General features: G+C 34.9%; 1 protein-coding gene across 2 annotated transcripts in view; it reads right to left on the bottom strand.

Annotated features, from left to right (window-relative positions):
• Positions 1-19,831, bottom strand: part of LOC149795721 (exportin-7-like) — a 176,148-nt gene that overhangs the window by 62,139 nt on the left and 94,178 nt on the right. The window contains exons 28-30 of one of the 2 annotated variants that reach the window (XM_089965623.1): positions 17,562-17,660; positions 15,828-15,955; positions 1,625-12,358 (exon numbers count right to left, since the gene is read on the bottom strand). In XM_089965623.1, the coding sequence (XP_089821749.1) occupies positions 12,244-12,358; positions 15,828-15,955; positions 17,562-17,660 (342 nt within the window). In that variant the 3' untranslated portion in view covers positions 1,625-12,243. Of the gene's footprint in view, positions 1-1,624; positions 12,359-15,827; positions 15,956-17,561; positions 17,661-19,831 lie in introns of those variants that run through there. The other variant, XM_089965624.1, reaches the window with a different exon arrangement.

The raw sequence follows: 19,831 nt of genomic DNA, 5'->3' as shown, positions 1-19,831 counted from the left end.
CCAGATTATATTCTTTTCCTAGTTTTATCCATTCCTGTTGTTAAAATTATGTTAGTGAATTATAAGGTCAAATTAGCGTTTGGTTGGGAGGTTAGTGAATTATAAGGTCAAATTAGCGTTTGGTTGGGAGGTGTTTTTCCAATAGGTCAGATAATAACCTGAAGAATGGGATACAAGGTAAGTGATAATTGAGAGAGATGTCTGTGATTACCATAATGAGGTCCCTTAAGTAGTGAATAATGGTGTCATGTGAGAATTCCTCACCTGGGGACGCACTTGAGTTACCTGTATTGCCTTCGCCCTTATTACTTGCACTGCTTGGTAGTGGTGGGTCTGCATTTTCTGTTTATATTTGGATTTGAACGTCCCGAACGAAGGTCGATGTCGGATTTGGTTGGTTTGGTAGTAATATTGTTAACCTTGATTTCTTGTTTTAGTTTATGATCCACCTGTGTTTTATTGATCCTTGAGGGCAAGAGGGTGGTTCCTGTTGTCAGGTGATTTGTTGGATTTGGATTTCCCTGCCGTTTCAGAAGCAACTACTTATTATCATACGAAACCAACAACTCGTCACAGGTTGTGGATGAAATGAAATACTTACAAGCAAAAATATAAGGTTTTCATTTCCATTATATTTAAGGAATAAGCACTATCACAACTCTTATCTGTTCAAGTATGTTACGGATATCTGCATCATATATTAATTTATAATATAGTTTTATCCAAGTCATTTGGGTTTATAACATTTATATTATAATTCTTTAATTCAGTGGCTGGCTTATACTATAGTAAACGTATATGTACAATATGTTGTGAAATTTCCATTCATAAATAATGGGTGATTGTCAAAGTCAAGTCAACAACTATTTTGGTCAAAGTATGTCATACATCAGTTTGAATGTAGGTCACAAAAACGTGATCCCAGATCATCTGTACTCTAGATATATCATGAGTGCCCAAGCTTTTGATTGGCTCAATAATTAAAGGTCAGACCATGACTTAACATATTTCATGATACAAAAATTTAAATACCTGAAATCTTCTTGTGACTCAGATTTGTTGATTCATTGCGTACATAGTGGCAGACTTATGTAAGCCGAGTCTCATTCTTCAAGTTATATTCTGCCTTGTAAGAGTTGGAGAGGAAATTGCAATTATTTATAATCTGTTCGCTGAAATTGCATAAAGTGAAAAACCACTTTTTTCTAAACAGAGTACTTGGCTCATCTATTGTTAAATAAAGCAAGGACATGGATATTTAAATAATTCAACTGGATTCTATGAAACAATCAAGGACTTTAACAACACTCTACTTAAATGGAATTTACCTTGAAGTAAAACCTTCCGGATAATAGAACCCTTTCTTCATTGGTGCTAGCACATAAGCACGTTTGAACCTTCGTTCAGAATACCTTTGGATCATTTCCGATTACTGCGAAATTAAGGAATATATTCAAGGAATGTAAACAGTAAGTTACCTTTAATTTTTTCCCTTTGTTTGATTATATATTTTACGGAAATAAATTTATATTTCGGAAAATTTATTGCTTGTTGGGTTTTACTCTCCTTTTACACAGTTTAAGTGCCTGGACATATTGTAGCATTCATGCAATAAACAAGTCTATTCCCAAACGTCCAAGGTTTTATTTCCACCAGTTACCTCACATTCAAAATAATAGCACTTTCACCTCAATAATAAATTTTCCTATCAATACAAAGGTAATGTACCAGTAGCATTTAATAGCACAATCTATACATCCACATATCAACTTAACAGTACAAAAATAGTGACAAACCATTCCATTTCATTACACCGCGAACAATCTACCAAAGCAAATATTTGTTCAAAATGCATGTTTGCTACTTTTTTTGATTGTAGCTTTTTATATACAGGCTATTTACAGTGTCTGATATTCTACTGCAACAAATTTCTGTCACTGAAGATACTTTATGCAACTTGTAATGAATCCAATCAAACTCTAATTAAAATTTTCTAGCTAATGAAATAGTGAAGGAGAATTTATCAAGAAACAACATGATCTTTGTGATAACTGTAGTAGTTATCAATTAGTAAATGTGTTGCCAAACACCTGTGATCAGTATTCCACACAATACTTTGTCTGACCCCCATGAAGGATTTTGATATCATAGCTTTCTGCTAACGTACCTAAGCATATGAAAGTATGAAATGAAGGCGTATGTAAGGCAGACTCCCTCTTGAAAGGCCCTAGTAAAATAGGCCACTCCTTGTCAGTGACCGCCTTACCCAACACAAAAATAGCATAGTTTCATTCTGCCCCCCCCCCCCAATGAGAACCCCTCTTTTACAAGGCCAGCTTACAGTACAGGAGTGGTAGTCTCATAAGGGGACCATTTGGTAATAATACAACTGATACATGATGTGCAGCTTTTAACAAAAGAACTCACTGGTTTAACTGACATATTTAAACTGTGAAACTTCATAGATTTGGCAAAACTGCTGAGATGTGAATGTCTGTTTGGCAACATTAGGACCACTTAGACATCATACATTGTTGTACAGAAAAAATCCATGTTGATACAACCATCCAATCAGGATGTGTGGTGATAACAATATGACCGTCCCAGGATGACTTGGATATTAAAGACAGATTTTTTGTTGGCAAAAGGCTGCAGTACAGAAAATAAATTTCAAAGCTGGCAATCACTCCACTGTTTTCAAAGTTAATCTTATCCATGATGTATTTCATCCTCTTAGAGTATTACACAACTTATTCGTATTCTGCAGTTTTAAATCATCAATTACTGAATTGAAGTCACAAGGTGCGTTATTTATCTAATTTATATGACTTATTTTATTACAATTGATGAATCCTGTATCTTAAAATTATTTCAAAAGTTCTGATTTGATGCAAAAGAGTAAAACTCTGCATAACCCCAAAACTGTGTTGGTTCCAAATAACCATCATAAGTTACTTCCCTTGCTTTAATAAGTACATGTTTATTTTTAGTAACCATTGACGTATCTGATGGCAGTTGAGCATCATCTGTACAAACGTAAAAATCCACTATGCCAGAATACTTTCCATTATATTCTGCCAATTGTTTTTTATAAGTATTTTCAATATATACCTATTTTTTGGCAACAGTGGCTATAATTGATCAAATGGCAAGATCTGTACAAGTCTGCAATGTTTTCATACCGGATACTAACAGTGGCTATAATTGATCAAATGGCATGATTTGTACAAGTCTGCAATGTTTTCATACCAGATACTAACAGTGGCTATAATTGATCAAATGGCATGATTTGTACAAGTCTGCAATGTTTTCATAATGGATACTATCTGTCAAGTATGGTCACATTCAATTTAGCAGTTTTGGAGATGTCATTTAAGGATGTTTATATTTTTAGTGAAGGTTCCAGATTCGTCTCATTTACTCAAACTTGCATTGCCTTCATACCAGGATGCTGTCTGTCAAGTTTGGCCAATTTATAATCAACAGTTCTGGAGTTATTGCATAAAGGTTTTTCTTTTATTAACAGCTGCCATACTTGAAAGTGGATTGGCACAATTTTGTTTATAATCCTGCAAGTTTTACTGGCAGGATGCTTTCTGTTGAGTCTGTCTAAATTGTGTTCAGCAGATTTTTAAAAATCAATTTAAAGGGGTTATTTTTTTGTAATGGTGGCCATATTAGTGCATCAACATATTTTTTTAAAAAACTGATGCCAGGACATTCTTTACCAAATTTGGTCAAAAGTTTTTCAGCTACTTCTTTTAGAAGAACTTTAAAATAGTAATTGCTCATCAATGCATCATGCACTACACATGATGGTGCCAGAGCCATGCCATAGATTCACTAGACCTTGACTCTGCCATTCAGAGGCAAGACAAAAACCAAAAATGTTAAGAATGAAGTCATCAAAAGTTGCTCATGTGTTGAAACCTGGCTGAACCATGTGCATTTAAAGATAAAAACATGTATCATTTATGTCTTAGAACTGTTCTTTATAACCTACGGACAAATAAATCTTCATGAGTTTTAATGGATGAACTACACAAATGATCAGTGAAAAACCATGTCTTGACTCTGATTGTCATTATCATATTATTTGTGGGTTACATACAAAAATCAATTTAAAGGGGTTATTTTTTTTGTAATGGTGGCCATATTAGTGCATCAACATACTTTTTTTAAAACTGATGCCAGGACATTCTTTACCAAATTTGGCCAAAAGTTTTTCAGCTACTTCTTTTAGAAGAACTTTAAAATAGTAATTGCTCATCAATGCATCATGCACTACACATGATGGTGCCAGAGCCATGCCATAGATTCACTAGACCTTGACTCTGCCATTCAGAGGCAAGACAAAAACCAAAAATGTTAAGAATGAAGTCATCAAAAGTTGCTCATGTGTTGAAACCTGGCTGAACCATGTGCATTTAAAGATAAAAACATGTATCATTTAAGTCTTAGAACTGTTCTTTATAACCTACGGACAAATAAATCTTCATGAGTTTTAATGGATGAACTACACAAATGATCAGTGAAAAACCATGTCTTGACTCTGATTGTCATTATCATATTATTTGTGGGTTACATACAAAAATCAATTTAAAGGGGTTATTTTTTTTGTAATGGTGGCCATATTAGTGCATCAACATACTTTTTTTAAAACTGATGCCAGGACATTCTTTACCAAATTTGGCCAAAAGTTTTTCAGCTACTTCTTTTAGAAGAACTTTAAAATAGTAATTGCTCATCAATGCATCATGCACTACACATGATGGTGCCAGAGCCATGCCATAGGTTCACTAGACCTTGACTCTGCCATTCAGAGGCAAGACAAAAACCCAAAAGGTAAAGAATGAAGTCATCAAAAGTTGCTCATGTGTTGAAACCTGGCTGAACCATATGCATTTAATGATAAAAACATGTATCATTTATGTCTTAGAACTGTTCTTTATAACCTATGGACAAATAAATCTTCATGAGTTTTAATGGATGAACTACACAAATGATCAGTGAAAAACCATGTCTTGACTCTGATTGTCATTATCATATTATTTGCGGGTTACATACAAAATGAAGATGTGTCATCTTTTTATACAAAAGCTGCAGGGGAATACAGCAAACAATTGTGAGCATTAATAGAATTCTTCACATGCATTGGTGTAGTACAGAAAAATTCCACTCAACGGTCAGAATTTCTGCATCAGGCTCAAAGATCTGACCAGTGCCTGACCATTATGGCAGAATTTTATATTCAACACTGATGCATAATGAAGGATTATTTCTCTCACATTCCTTGATTCAGGGTCAAAGTCATTATGGCATACAGTGAATACTGATGCAGCTCTGAAACAGCAAAACACTCAAGGCCAAAGTTCTTTCTTTAACACTAAGCACAAAAAAGTTTGATTTACATGGAAAAATTAAGTGGAAGCTTTATCAACATTCAATTAACAGCTGTCGAGTGTTGAGATCTCATCACAGTAATAGTCAAATCCAAACAGTACTGGAAACAGCTTAGACAAAGGTGCATATATAAATCTGTAAAAATAACAGTCTAATGTTGATACTAAGGTAATATGAATAGTCATAAAATTATGGCAGTCAATCATGATTTTCCAATGATTAATAATAACAAAATGAGGACTTATAAAAACAACAATGGCTTTTTTATATACCTAAAACCCAACTACATCAGTCCAATCAGTGCAGAAATATCCCGATTCAACTGCCTTGCAATTTAATATTTATTCAATAGCGAAAGAATGCTCAAGCTGATGGAAATCTGAACTACAAATGCTGCAAAGGATGTGTGAAGATAGCCTGCAGTTACGCAATGGAACAGATTTCCTCCATTGGTGTTCTACAGTAGAAAACACTGTTCATTCCTGTAGAGGAATGTGGCTTTCAACTATTCCACACAAGGTCAAAATAGATAATACACTGCAATCCTTGCTAGAAAAGTCATAAAATTTCTTCTTTTTAACTGCTGAGTGTTGAAACTATATAGTAACCATACTGAAAGTCGGATTAGAACCAATTTCATTTAGGACCAATTCAATATCATAAAAGGCTCTTAAGAAAACCTATTATTAATATGGCTATCCATCTAGGAGTAAAGATAACAAGATATCTAAAATGGCCAACGATGCAGTTTAATGTATGCCAGATCAACAACATATCCATTTAGGACCAACTAGACACCAAGATTCCAAAATGTAGACTGAATAGGTCATCATAAATGTCTGAGGAGCACTGTTTTCATTCAGAACCAACTAGACTTTGGAATATATGTCTCTAATGTATGGTGACAATCCATCCAGTAGTTGAGGCAATAACAAATTTCAGGCCATCACATTAACATTTATGGTCTACAACCAGTAAAGCTAAAGATGACAAACAGTACAATCTATGTTGGCAAAAGTGTACAATTTTCAATCTGCACAAGTTACTTCCTGATGGATATACTGCAAAGTTCTACACTACAATTCATGAGTGATAAACAAAGTCTAGAACTCTGAGCATTAAAACCAGTTCTGCAAAGTCTTGAACACATTCTTTTGAGCACTATGTATCATCATTTAATCAGCTATCCAACAAGTGTATGTATATATATATATATATAAATGCAATAAATTGACTACGAACAGTGCAAAACTAGTATCTAACTAGCATGAGCACTTTTGTTTCCCAAAGGCAAATACAAAACATAGACATGACAAACAAATACAAAAAAAAAACTATTGTGTTTGCAAAACAAGCAACAGACATGTAAAGTTTTGCAAACACAATGGTTTTGTTTTATTTGTCTTGTCTATGTCTTGTGTTTGCCTCTGAAAAAGACTCGAAAGCACTCAGGCAGTTAGATACTAGTTTTGCACTGTTTGTAGTCAGTTTATTGCATTTATCTTAATCAATCCCTGACAAACGTGATCCCTTGCTGGATCCAGTGCACTTGAAAGGACTTATTCGCCATATGATTTGTATTCTATATATATCTATAGGCATTTGTAACTCTCACCTACACCACAATTATTTGACAATGATACTTTTCAAACCACACTGTATAACGTTAATTAAATGAAAATGTACTGATAACCAAACACAATCACACATTAACTGACACATACTGAAATTCTCTCTTTTCTTATGCATTTCAGCACTAACAAAACACTTATTTCAAATATGAAAATGAGAACTCACAAACTGCCAAGTGTCAAGAATGATCTTGACATAGTAAAGCTCCATTATCAAATGTTTTTATTTATCATAACAAAAATGAAGCCTCCTAAACATTTCAGATATATACAAAATTATATAGACATTACAAGCATCAACAAGAGTACTTCAAAAAGCTAATGCTATCTGAAAAGAATTTCCTGGAATTCTGGATAAGACTGCTTCTACTTTTCAAATGCAGAGTGTCAAAACCATCGCTGAAATTCCTGAGTGATAAGATTTTTAAATTAGCTGCTGTGGCAGCCATGCTAAAAGATTGGCACCAAATTAGGAACAACTACAAACCTTCCAAAGACACTGAAAATCAATTTAAAATAAAAACATCCATTCAAAAGAATTAATGACAAGATTTTCACAGACCTGTCAACCATAGCAAGCACTCAGTAGTACGACAGTGAAACTTCTCCCATAAGTAGACCACCTTTTTGTAATGAGTAATGAAATCTCATGAACTGCAATTGTCAATCTGGAAACACGCATTTAAAAATTTCAGAAGTGTGATATGAGACTAATGCAGCACAGTTCAGAAACTGCAGCAACAAACCCCACAGAGCTCACAGGCTTTTTGCTGAGTTTCTCAACATAATCTTTAGGTCTGTTTTGGGGCTTTTTTCTTCTACAATTTCAAATGACAGCAGCAATCGTCTCTCCTACCATAAGAGATACTCAAATCAACATGACATTATGACCGACAAAGACTTCCTCTTCATGGTTTTTTCCACCAACAATCTCAATACTCCTTTTTGAACTACTCTGCAAACTGTTTAATCTCCTGAAGAGGCTTATTATATCCCTTTTGTCTTTAAAGTATTTTTGATTGTCTAATGCCATTTCTAGTCAACACTGTAAACACCTTCTTGATCATGCAAATGTTTTGCATGAAAAATAAGGTCAGTTTGAAGAGTATGAGCTTCTAGTGTAAAAGTCAGACTGGTTCCCTTACCAACTTCATTGAATCTAATATGAAATCCATACCCAGATAAATATGGACAAGCACATTTCCCAATATTACTCTAATGATTGCATTAACTATTCTGCAAGTTTGTAATTTAAGGGTGATTTCAGTAAGATTTACAGTAAAAAAACATTGTAAGGGTTGGCAGGTCTGTTCTCAATATGTTCACTGCAGCATTCATACTAGAATTATATGGTGTATCATTTTTGTCTAGAACCAACTAAATATATTAATAACTCTGTTAGTGAAAACTCCTTGTCAATTTGACCACCATCTGGTTTGGGTTTCGTGCTTCACAGGATAAGCAGTTATTGAGTGCCAAGACAAATGGGCTAAAATTTGCCCGAAACACACCACAGTAGCTGAAACAGGCCGATCCAATGGCAGGATTTGAACCCACACCCATTTGGTTGCGAGTTTGGTAGTCTAACCAGTGAGCCAGATGCTCCCCATCAATTCTGGTGGATATGTGACAAAATGATTTTCAAGATGGGTCTCATGGGGGCCATATTGGATGCCAGATTGGCATAGTTTTCATTCAGGACCAATCAACATCATAAGAAGGTCCAACAAGGCAGTCAAATATAAAATATTTAGCTCTCAGACTTTCCTTTCTCCTTCTAAGTTATAAACAATAATTCAACTTGATGAAATACTCTTAGTTGTTTTAAAACAACCTGAACATCTTGTAACATAACTGCTCTCTGGGCTAGCTGAATTCAATATATGGTAGCCTGCTCTTTGAGCAACCAGCTCAACATAAGGTAGCCTGCTCAATGGGCTACCTGAAATCAGCATACGGTAGCCTGAACTTGCATTTGAATTAAACCCTGGGTTCTGAGCAAAACATGTTATAACCTTTCCAAACTCCCAATTACCTGACCCAGTGCCATGTCACATGAAGGGTTCTGATAAGTGATTGTGTTGGTAAAGTTTTTACAGCACAAAAACACAAGAGATTATATGGCACCAAATGGAGTAAAATGACATGTCCATGGACACACAATGGTAGTTGACATAGGTTGATTCAATGGAAGGATCTGAACCCAAACCCTTCTGGTTCCACTAAACTTGCAAAAATATTATGCTTCTGAAACTCAAGTACTAACAATATTTTAGAAATACCCCAACCTTCTGTTAAAACAATATGCCAAATATTACAATAACAAGGACTGTAAAATAATAACACAGAGACAAACAGTCATAAGTATAATTAATTTTTTTATAAAGGATATATAATATTTCAATTTTTTTTAATCGAAATTTTATCCAATTTTATCTAGTGCCTTGGTATTAAGGCCATTAGGATACAAAGTATCTAATTTATGAATCCAACAACTTTATCAGTCTTTTCATGTCTTCATGCACAATATCTTTTGGCATGAAAGAAAAATCGAGTAGAGAGTGATTATTTGTATTAAAATGTATTGAAATATTAGAGAACTGTATATATATATATATATATATATATATATATATATATATATATATATATATATATATAAATAAATATAAAAGCAATTATTCATTCATTTCTTCTCTAATACCAAGGCACTATATAAAAATAAAAAAATTATACAAAAAATTGATATGTTGTATATCCTTTGTATATATAATTGTATGTATGACTGTTTGTCTTTATTTTATTATTTTACTGACAGTTTTCATTAGAAACTTGTGTATCTTTTTGATCCTGTCATATATATAAAATTTTATGATGATGCATATCATTTATGACATTACATCAAGGACATAAATGTTATTTAAAACATAAAGACGTCATCCATTTCTATCAAAACAGTTTGTGCCTGAAGAAGCATACAGTAAATGCAAGACTAGATGCACAGAATTTTCGGTGTTTTTTTTTATTCCCAATAACTAGGACTATAAAACATTATTTGTCCATGTCTAGACAAATTTATACTGTTTGCTACAGTTTTCCAAAAAATACTTCATGAGGCAAATACTGTATCAAGAAGTCTGACTGGTCATTCTGTAATTTCTCACAATAAATAATGAACTGTTTCAGATACAGACGAAGGGCATAGAGTTTTCTTTCCACATTCCAATATATTCAAATCTGCAAGATGATTGTTATGTTATATATAAAAAAACATCATCATAATAAAGTATGTTATAGTCAGGAATTACCGTATACAACACTTCGGATTAAATGTTACTTGTAAATGTACATATTCATGTGCAAATTTTCTGTAAATAAAAGCAATGGTCCCTTTTCTCAATGAAAATAATACTTATGAAAATTTAGAAACGTACAGGAAACTAATGCATGTTCCATTTTATCAAAATGTGACCTATATAATCTTATATTCCTCTTCCAAAGAAATGAAAATGCATCCAATTCCATAAATGCTATAAAAGCAACATCATGAAAATGGAAATGAAATGTGATTATTTGGCACCAATTTGCCATTTAAACAAAAAGAGCATCCTGTAAAGAGTGAGAGCCAAAACACACTTCTGCCACCAAAACCTACCTACCTTTTAGCATAATCACCATATAAACTTGCGCATAAGCCAAGTCAAACTAGTCAAAATAACACGCATTCTGATCCAACATCGTATAATGCAACAGAAGATCAAGGCCATTTTGTTTGATCTGCTGATTGCTCATAACAAACTGGACAGAACCAGATCAGCTGGCACAGTATGCTACAGCAGATCTGAGTCTATGCTGTTTGCAGTTGGAATCGGCTTCAAAGGTTTAAGCGGAATCCTAGTCATGGGTCAGAACTACATTCAGCTATCAGATTTCCGGAACTTCCTAGGTATTATCCTAATCTATTTCCAATTTTCATTAAAATTTAAAATAAAATCTACAGCCATTTGACAACCAGAAAGCATGAAAAAAAAATGCTTCCAAATATTACTGAACTTTTTGTTGAATTCAGAAAAGGAATTGAATTTTTGTTCTTAGAATCAGGACCTAGAAATACCTTAACTGAAAAAGACATAATTTACCAAAAGCTTCAAACGACCTGTTGAGATACATACACTCCTGTTTGAGATACAGTATGCCAAAGCTACAATTTACATACTTTCTGCCAGGAATGATGGGGGCTTGATTTGCCACATTTAGAATGCTGACTCGTCATATTTGGTAATAAGTGTAAACTATTTACCAGCTATTCTAAAAGTATTTTAGCCATTATATAACTGACAAAAATCGGGCCACATTATTACCAGAACCAAAATTTCAAATAACTGACATTTTAAATTTAAGTTTTTCGCAATACATTTTGCATGTACAAGTCATTTGTATTATTTGCATCAAGATTCACCAGGGTAGTAATGTTATGGGCTTCCTTAATTAACTACAATTATTAGACATTAAATTCTGCTTTTTTATATTTATGTCAAACATACTGCATGATGATTAAGATTATGTATTTATAGTTGTAAAAACATTGCTAAAAAAAAACAGTTTAGAAACCAAACCATTCATTGTAAATCCCAAGATAATCACATACAGCAATTTTTACTAAACAATACAATTTGAGCAATATCATTTCTAGGATGTGATAAAGACAAACCTTTGAAAATTTTACAGCTCCGAAAGTATACAATACAAACCTTTGGTAATCAAAGCAGATGCACAAAATTTACTTTAACTTCTGAAATTATATTCTACCCACAACTTTTCTGTCAAATATTGACAAATAGAACTTTCCATTATTTTATCCATTATCTTATTACATGTTTCAAAGCTTGGTGTGGATGTAATTTAACACAAACCAGACATGTTTTTTTCACTAAACACTTTTACTTATGTTTACAAAAAACCAACAAGCAATGATTATACAGAGTAATGTTAAATGAACAACAGTCTTAAACAAAATCCTGAAGATGAGAACACACACCATGTATAACATGATGAACGAAGAATCCCCGCTTATCATTTCTTTGAAAAGTAGTGGAAAGTAGATGCCTTTGAATCTCTTTATTGTAAATGTCCCAGATTTGCCTCTGAAGCACACAAAAGAAAACATCACAGTATTTTGATTGAAAAGACTAGGTGGTCACAACAGATGCTAATTGAAGTTCATCATGTCGAGAGAAGATGTTGAAGATGTGGGGCTGTTACTGCCTGCTGCCTTGAGGGAATCATTAACATCTCGACGGAATAGAGACAAGTTCTGAGTAAACCTGAAAGATAAAACAGGTAATCCCCATGCATTACTTATGTATACAGCCAAGTGAAAATTGGATTATGTAGGAAAATTGAACTAAAAAAAAAAAAAAAGGGCTAAAACAATTGCCCAGATAACCATTGACAGCTGGTGTAATAGCGGTCAATTGTTTATTATCATACACACATACACCAAATCACCTTGCCCAGTAACACCAAGCGTATACAGTAAGCTCCATAAATGTATATAAAATTTCTCACTACTGGCCTTTTATTCAACAACAAGCTGATTTACAGATGAACTGAAGGAATTTACCAAATCTTCCTCAGATTAAGTCCAGTGATATACACATACCATTCTGCTATTCTAGGGTATAATAAAAAAGGATAATTTTGAAAGTACCCTGATTACCTTTACTGTTTGATGCTGTACATAAACAATCTCAAACTTAGCAGTACATCATGAAATTGGTGGTATCTAGTGGGATACTGAGACAGTTTATACAACTCAATCATCATACACCCAGCTTCAATATGCGGGAAACCAATGCCAGTGTTGATACAATTTAGGTTGATGGGCCAGAAAAAAAATAATACAAAGGCCACAATTTGGAGGGTGTTTTTTATGCTTTAACATTTAAAAAAGACAACCTGTACTCTTTGTACAGCTATTTATTGTACAGAGGAACTTGTTCTGTGAAAATTCAGATAAAGGCAGAAAAAAGTGAATCTCTGAAATGAAAAATCAATTTGTCACGTTTTGCTTGTGCAGAAAACACTTCTTCAATTCCAGAGACCAAAGATATCTGCTAGCTGGTTGGAATTTATCACCCAACAGCTGCTTGTACTGATGTGTGTAGTTGACCTTCATCCTGCAAGTATCACCAATGCATAAGTTTTTAAAGGTTTGTTACAGTCCATAATCTAGAGTACAAGCTGCCTTCACAGCCTACTATATCAAAATATTTCTAGTCACTTTACACTCAACAGAAATAATCACTCACCGACAACTAATGGGAAAGCTATTTTTCCCGATATCTGACCTATACACAAGTGTAGTGCTAGAGGGACACATAATACTGACGGAGCAATATGTCAGTAATGACTGGGGGCTTATGTCCAATCTGGTAGCCACCAGACTTGCAGAGGATCACCATATGACTGTAAATACTGCTGGGTACCTCAAGTCTCTCACTGAGGAGTTTGCTGTTTCCTGTCAGTGCACTGGTGGCACACAATGTAAAAAATATGGAGGTAGCTTCCAGAGACGTTAACTTTGTCCACTTCCAGACAGGACTTTGTGCACACAGTGCTTCGTTCACACCATTTTACTCCAAATCACTGATGGTTAAACTAACAATGATGTTATTTGCTGTGTGTTATGAAATCGGATATTTCAGTCACTCAGTAGTTGTGACACAGGCCTTAAAGATCAGCTGACAAAAGCTGGTCTCAAACCTTTGTGGCAAGATATTGCTATGTGGTGTGGAACTTTGGTTATTTAGTGATAAACCAACTACTAGAGCTCAGGGTTTATGTTTACTCCATAATTTTTTTATTGGAGCACACATGATCTGTCATCTGAACTTGATGCTGGAATAATCAGCAATTTCCAGAAGATAATTCTATAAGAATTAATGAAGAGATTTTCCATTGGGGAAGATGAACTTAATACATGTGACTTCAAACCAGTAGATTTTTTTGCTGGTATAAATTTTACATGCTTTTAGGGAACTGAAAGGAAACCAAGCTGATTTTTTTTATACGTCTTCTTTTCACTGTAATAAAACAACAACTTCTGAACCCAAATTAGATTCTATTGGAAAATGCTACATGAATACTAGTCAGTGTATTGTTAACTAAATGAAAAGATAAGAGCTGCATACATCAAAGTTCACTGTAAAGTTCTGGGTTTTTAAAAAAAAAGAAAAAAAATCCACAATTAGTTTTAGTTACTTTGATAAGATCAATGACTAGTGACCACATTATGACATTTATTGTAAATCACACTTAGCAGGCTGTCATAGTTTTCTGCTCCAGATTCCTCTTGAATCACTTTGAGACGACTGTACTCTCTATATCAGCATTATAAATGACACTGACAGAACAATCATGCTCAGCCTGCTAAATTTCAAACTTCTTTTCCTGTGTCTAGGTTTTAAGGCTGTGGACCGTTTTCCAATATTCATCCAAATTAAATTTACCCAAATGAGCTGGACTTCAGATGTATTTCAGGCTTGTATTTGTTAGCCAGTGTTTTCTGCAGAGACAGAGGTGCATATTTCTGTATTTTGATGTGAATTAAACAAAGCATAATATGATCTGCCCTTAAGTATTCATCTAAAAATATACTGAACCCTATCAGTCTTCCAGCAACAGCTCTGAATGAACTGAAACATTTTATCACCTGGTCAATTATTCTACTAGATTGCATACAATGGTGACGTGTACAAAAGGCACAGTTTCCTCGCCTTCCGAAAAGTATCATTCCATCTCTGATGGCCTGTGTCTAGTGAAATAGCTTTCTCCTCTGCTGGATTATTCATTACCAAGCGAAGAGCTTATCTGGCTCCTGAACTTGGAGTCTCCCCCACAGTCCAAAAAGGGACTCTATTAAGTACTGGGGAAGAGACCATTCCAAGAGGTGTATCAGTGTGTGTGTGTGTGTGTGATTTGGATTTTTAACGTATCAGTCATATCGCTATATCGCAATGATGTCTGCAGTGTGGCAGTTTATAGTGATGTCTAGCACTGGGGCGTCAAGCCGCAGGCATGTAGCATCATGTCCCACCCAGTCACATTATCCTGACACCAGGCTGACCAGTCCTAACACTAACCTCTTAATGAGGAGTGCCTAGCGAGGCAACTGTTAGTACCATTTTTACAGGTTTTTTAGAGACCTCCCACATTTGAGGTAGATGCTCTAGCCACTTAGGCCACCAGAGGTGTATCTTGAATCTCCTAAATAGACTGTCTGTCAGATTATTCTAGCAATATGAAAAACCTGGAGGGTAATCCCTTAGAAGGTTGCACTGCAAACGAGGTTCAAAACCATCACACACAGAGATGAGCTTGTGTACCTCCTTATCACCTGAGATACACTACCACTGATGAATTGTCCAACACAAACATAACACAATGACTCATTACTTTGCCTACACATCCCAGTTGGACTAAAAATACTACCTTCATTTTCAAATTATTCATAATTGTTCAAAATCTTCTGATTGTAAAGTGACTAGCAATATTGTGATATAGAATGAAAGAAAGAGGAAAAATTAAAGATTCTCTGATGGGATCACCTTTCCCCAGCAATCATTTACAATTTGAGATGAGTTGGAGTAACTAGGCAGAATTTTAGGAGCAATCCAAAAGGTGAAGACAGAATTGTTAGCAGTAATTAAGCAATAACCATGGGCTTTGGTTTTGCTGTAATTCTGAAACAGCTTTAATTTATTGGACAATGCCCAAACAAACATGTTTTACCTGTCCCTGTTTTTGGTTTGAAGTGATCTCTCAATGCCATCCATGAGGCTCTCAAAGCACTGGACCATGGTCTGCTGCTTGTCAGCTGACTGACTGGAAATGATGCTTTCCCGTAGCTTGTTGAAGTACTAAAAAGACATGGTTATTTGAAGAACAAAATTTTTTCACTGTTCATAACGAATAAAAAACAAGAGTCAACACCTGGGATTAAACTCCAATTAAATACAGGAATTCAAACTCTGAGTTTGAAACATCATACTCTTTTACAAAATGAACAATTAAAAGCAACCAAAATATTTTAATGTCAATTGACAGTACAATCACACTCCTAAAAGACACTAACAGTAACAAAATTTTCAAGTCTTTTCCCATATTTTTTTCCTGGATGAAACTTTTTTTCCCCCTCAAATTTCACTTTCTGTTTTGGCTCAGAAAATGCACACTTTTACAAATCAAAAGCTGTTTCAAATTTTAGACTCTTATACAGATGAAGAATTAAACTTATCACCATATAAACAGCTCCTTCACCACAGTGCACCCAGATAACTCACAGACCCACAAATAACATGGAGGTAGGTGCATATTCCATTTTGTTTCCTTACAGAAAATGCCAAAAACATAGGCCCCTGCTTGAAAGATGTGAACTGGCAAATGAAACCTTCATATACTGCTCATCTTTAGGGTCAAAAATGGCAATTAGTGCCCAGTAATCTGAAACATATGAAATCTGTAACATCAGTAAATTTTCAGCTTTTAACAACTCAAATATTTTGTTAAAATTTCTTGATAACAAATTTCTCAGTACACTGCAAGTAATAACATGCAATGAAACTTTGATCAATTAAAATGCTACTAATGCCTACTGGTGGCAATCGTTAAGTAAAATTCGTGAACAGATGGCATCTGCCTCTTAGCATTAACTCAATTCTTTTCAAGCATTGAATAAAGATCAAAATCATCTAAACAAACCTGAAAGACCTTCCTTCTAGGATGCTTTCTATCAGATTAGATCAAATTCTGTATATTGGTTTTAAAGAAGTTGTTTAAAGGTTTTCTACTATTAGAAATGGTGGCCATATCTGAAGCGGTTTGGCATACTTTGTAGATAATTCAAAACCATCTATGCCTGAAGAATTTCAGCATTTTGAATAGTCTTTGAGAATAAGCCATTTGGAGGTTTTTGCATCTTTAGTCAGTGTACACATACTTGATGGTGGATTGGAATTATGTGCATGAATTTCAAAGGGCTTCATACCAAGATGTTGTTAAATTGGCCAGGTGAACTAAGAACATTAAGTGGGTCTCGTATCTCTGATGAGGGTAACTGACATATTCAATTTCAAACATACACTGAAACTGTTGCGGGTTGACAAAAGCTTGGAGTACATAGTTACTACATCAATTACTAATAATGGCATAATTTATCTTCTTAGCTGCAGTAGTTCAGCTGGTAGAGCATCAGATTTGTAATCCAAGGGTTGTGGGTTCAATACCTGCCCAGGACATTCTGTATTGGCTGCTTTGGTGTGTCCTTGGGAGTGGAACATATTTCCTGTTTACGGATGATATAGCTAATAATGTCTTTAAAGCACTGCTGAAAGCAATAAACCCAATCTTCTATCATACACCATAAATATAAATTATAAAATTAACAACACCAACACATAGGACATGTAACCATAAATATGGGATCACTTTCTCACCTATATTAAAATAAATTTAATTAAACCTTACCTCCTCATTGAGGAGAATTAAACCTAACAATGGACGGGACATGGACCACTGGTTCCTGCAGTCCTCAAACATGATTATGTTTAAAACTGTCTGCAGCATCTGAAAGGAATAAATAACAGTTTAATGGTTTGAACTGTAGCTCCAAGTACATTTGTCTTGGAAACTGAACATTCTGAGATGTTTTGAATATATGAAATAAATGTCAGCTAGGAAGGTTGGTAGGTTTGCTGGTTGTTTGAGAAGGTAAGAACTGAAATGAGAAGTTGGGTATATTTCTGACATATACATGCAAATGAACAGTAAATTTCTTTCTTAGTCCATTTACAGCTGTCTTGTGAAGAAGTGTTTGGTATGGGGGTCTTTCTGGTTGGATATCTGGTGGAGATGATGGATGCTACAATGCTAGGTGGAGCTAAAACAGAGATTATTTTGAAGTCCCAAATAAGGTGTAGAACAAACTGCACAGACCCTGATGTACCAATGTTATTCAGTGGCAAATCTGGCCCCTGTGGTCATGAAACTGAGTACAAAATCTGAACTTGTCCTCAATTTAAAACTTTTATATCTTCTGTAACTTCTTCTGCGAGAGTCATGATTTTCTTAAAAGACTAATGTTCTTTTCCCACATAAATGCCAAATTCATGGAGTTTAAGTGACTCAAAGTAGGTTTTAAGTTCTGAGGTTAGGGTTTGAGTTACAAATTTGTACTCACGACTACAGTGGTCCCTAGTTAAACTGAAAAAGAACCAAGATTATCTCGTTATCCAACATGAACATAGTGTCTATTTTTAAATGTAATGAAATTATGTATGTTGTATTTGGATTAAAATCTACTCAGGTTTTGTTTCTGTGTGCAGCATTACCAGAGGGTAGTTTTTATACTTATATCATACATTATTTCTATGTAGTGAGCTTGATTTAATCCATGCTGCACAAATAGTGCTTACAATGGGAATACCAATATACTATGAGCGCACAGGTACATATGGCAACTTCACATTATAGGAAGTCTTGTTAGTAAGTGTCTACTTTATGGTGCAGTTATCTCCAGCTGTTGAGCTATGTGAATTGTATTTTTCTATTTATATTATAGGATAAAATTATTTTATTTGTTCTAACATTTATTGTGTATTTTTGGATAGTTCTGAACTATGTAATGCAATGTTATTAGATTTGCTATAGTCTGTTTTCTAGTTTACCAGTATGTAACTGGACCGAACGATTGTATTCACATAAATGTTGGATGTATTCAGGGCAAGAGAATGTTAAAGTTCTGTAAGGTTCTGTCAAATGCAGATTCGCATACATACCTGATCACTGTGATAATCGTGTACAGTAGTCCCATTGAAATAGTTTACTATGATATAATTAACTCCACGCATGCCTAACATATGTCATTGTATTTTATACATTACCATATCGCATGTATTACACTGCTTTCGGATTTATATTTTCAGCTGGTTTTGTGTTGGGGGCAGCCGTCATTTGACTATGAACTGTGACGATGTTTGTTGGGGTCTACCCCATCTATTTGTGCTGCCTGTGTTGGACACTGGCAGCTGTAGAGCTGTCGATGCTGTCTTTGTTGCTGAGATGTCTGAACTGTGCAGTCTGTGATGTGATAGCCATCACGACTGACTGTGTTGGGCCACTGTAGAGTTGTCGGTGTTGTCCATGATGTCAGTCATGGAATTATATGTTAGAGGGGTGTTCTTAGCCGTGATGCTGGTTTGTATGTTAAGTGCTGGTTCTGTGCGACTTGATATGTACCTAGTGTGCTGCTGTTGGTGGTGATGCTGGTTCGGAGGGAGATGGAGGTTATCTCATGTTGAGGATCCAAAGCTCCAGGACCTACAGGCCTGCAAGCAACAAAGGGGTCCAAGGGAACTTTAGGTGGACTGGGAGGGGTGGGCCATTCATGGTGTCTCCTTGACCATTCGACAGTGGTGATAGTGAAGATACCATGTTTGTGTTATCTGGACACCACAGGTTATCTCCCACCTTTGGGTTACATATCATTATCACAGAAAAAAACCATCATAACTATTAGACCAGAAATATAATAGCTGGTATGACTCAAACGGGGATCTATCTCCCTCCGAACCAGCATCACCACCAAAACCACAACCACTTACATCTGAGGTGGACGCTCTAACAACTAGGCCACCGGAGCAATCAAAATAACATATGGAAATAACACTATTACAAAGATCGTTTTTATACAGTTAAATTATTTTGGAATAGGGCTTGAAAGACTATTAAAAACTGGG

The sequence above is a fragment of the Sinohyriopsis cumingii genome, chromosome 7 (genome assembly GCF_028554795.1).
Source record: "Sinohyriopsis cumingii isolate HCF-2022 chromosome 7, ASM2855479v2, whole genome shotgun sequence".
In the NCBI taxonomy this organism is placed as follows: Eukaryota; Metazoa; Mollusca; class Bivalvia; order Unionida; family Unionidae; genus Sinohyriopsis; species Sinohyriopsis cumingii.
The sequence above is the reverse complement of the archived record's forward strand: the minus strand, read 5'-3'. Positions and strand labels throughout refer to the sequence as shown.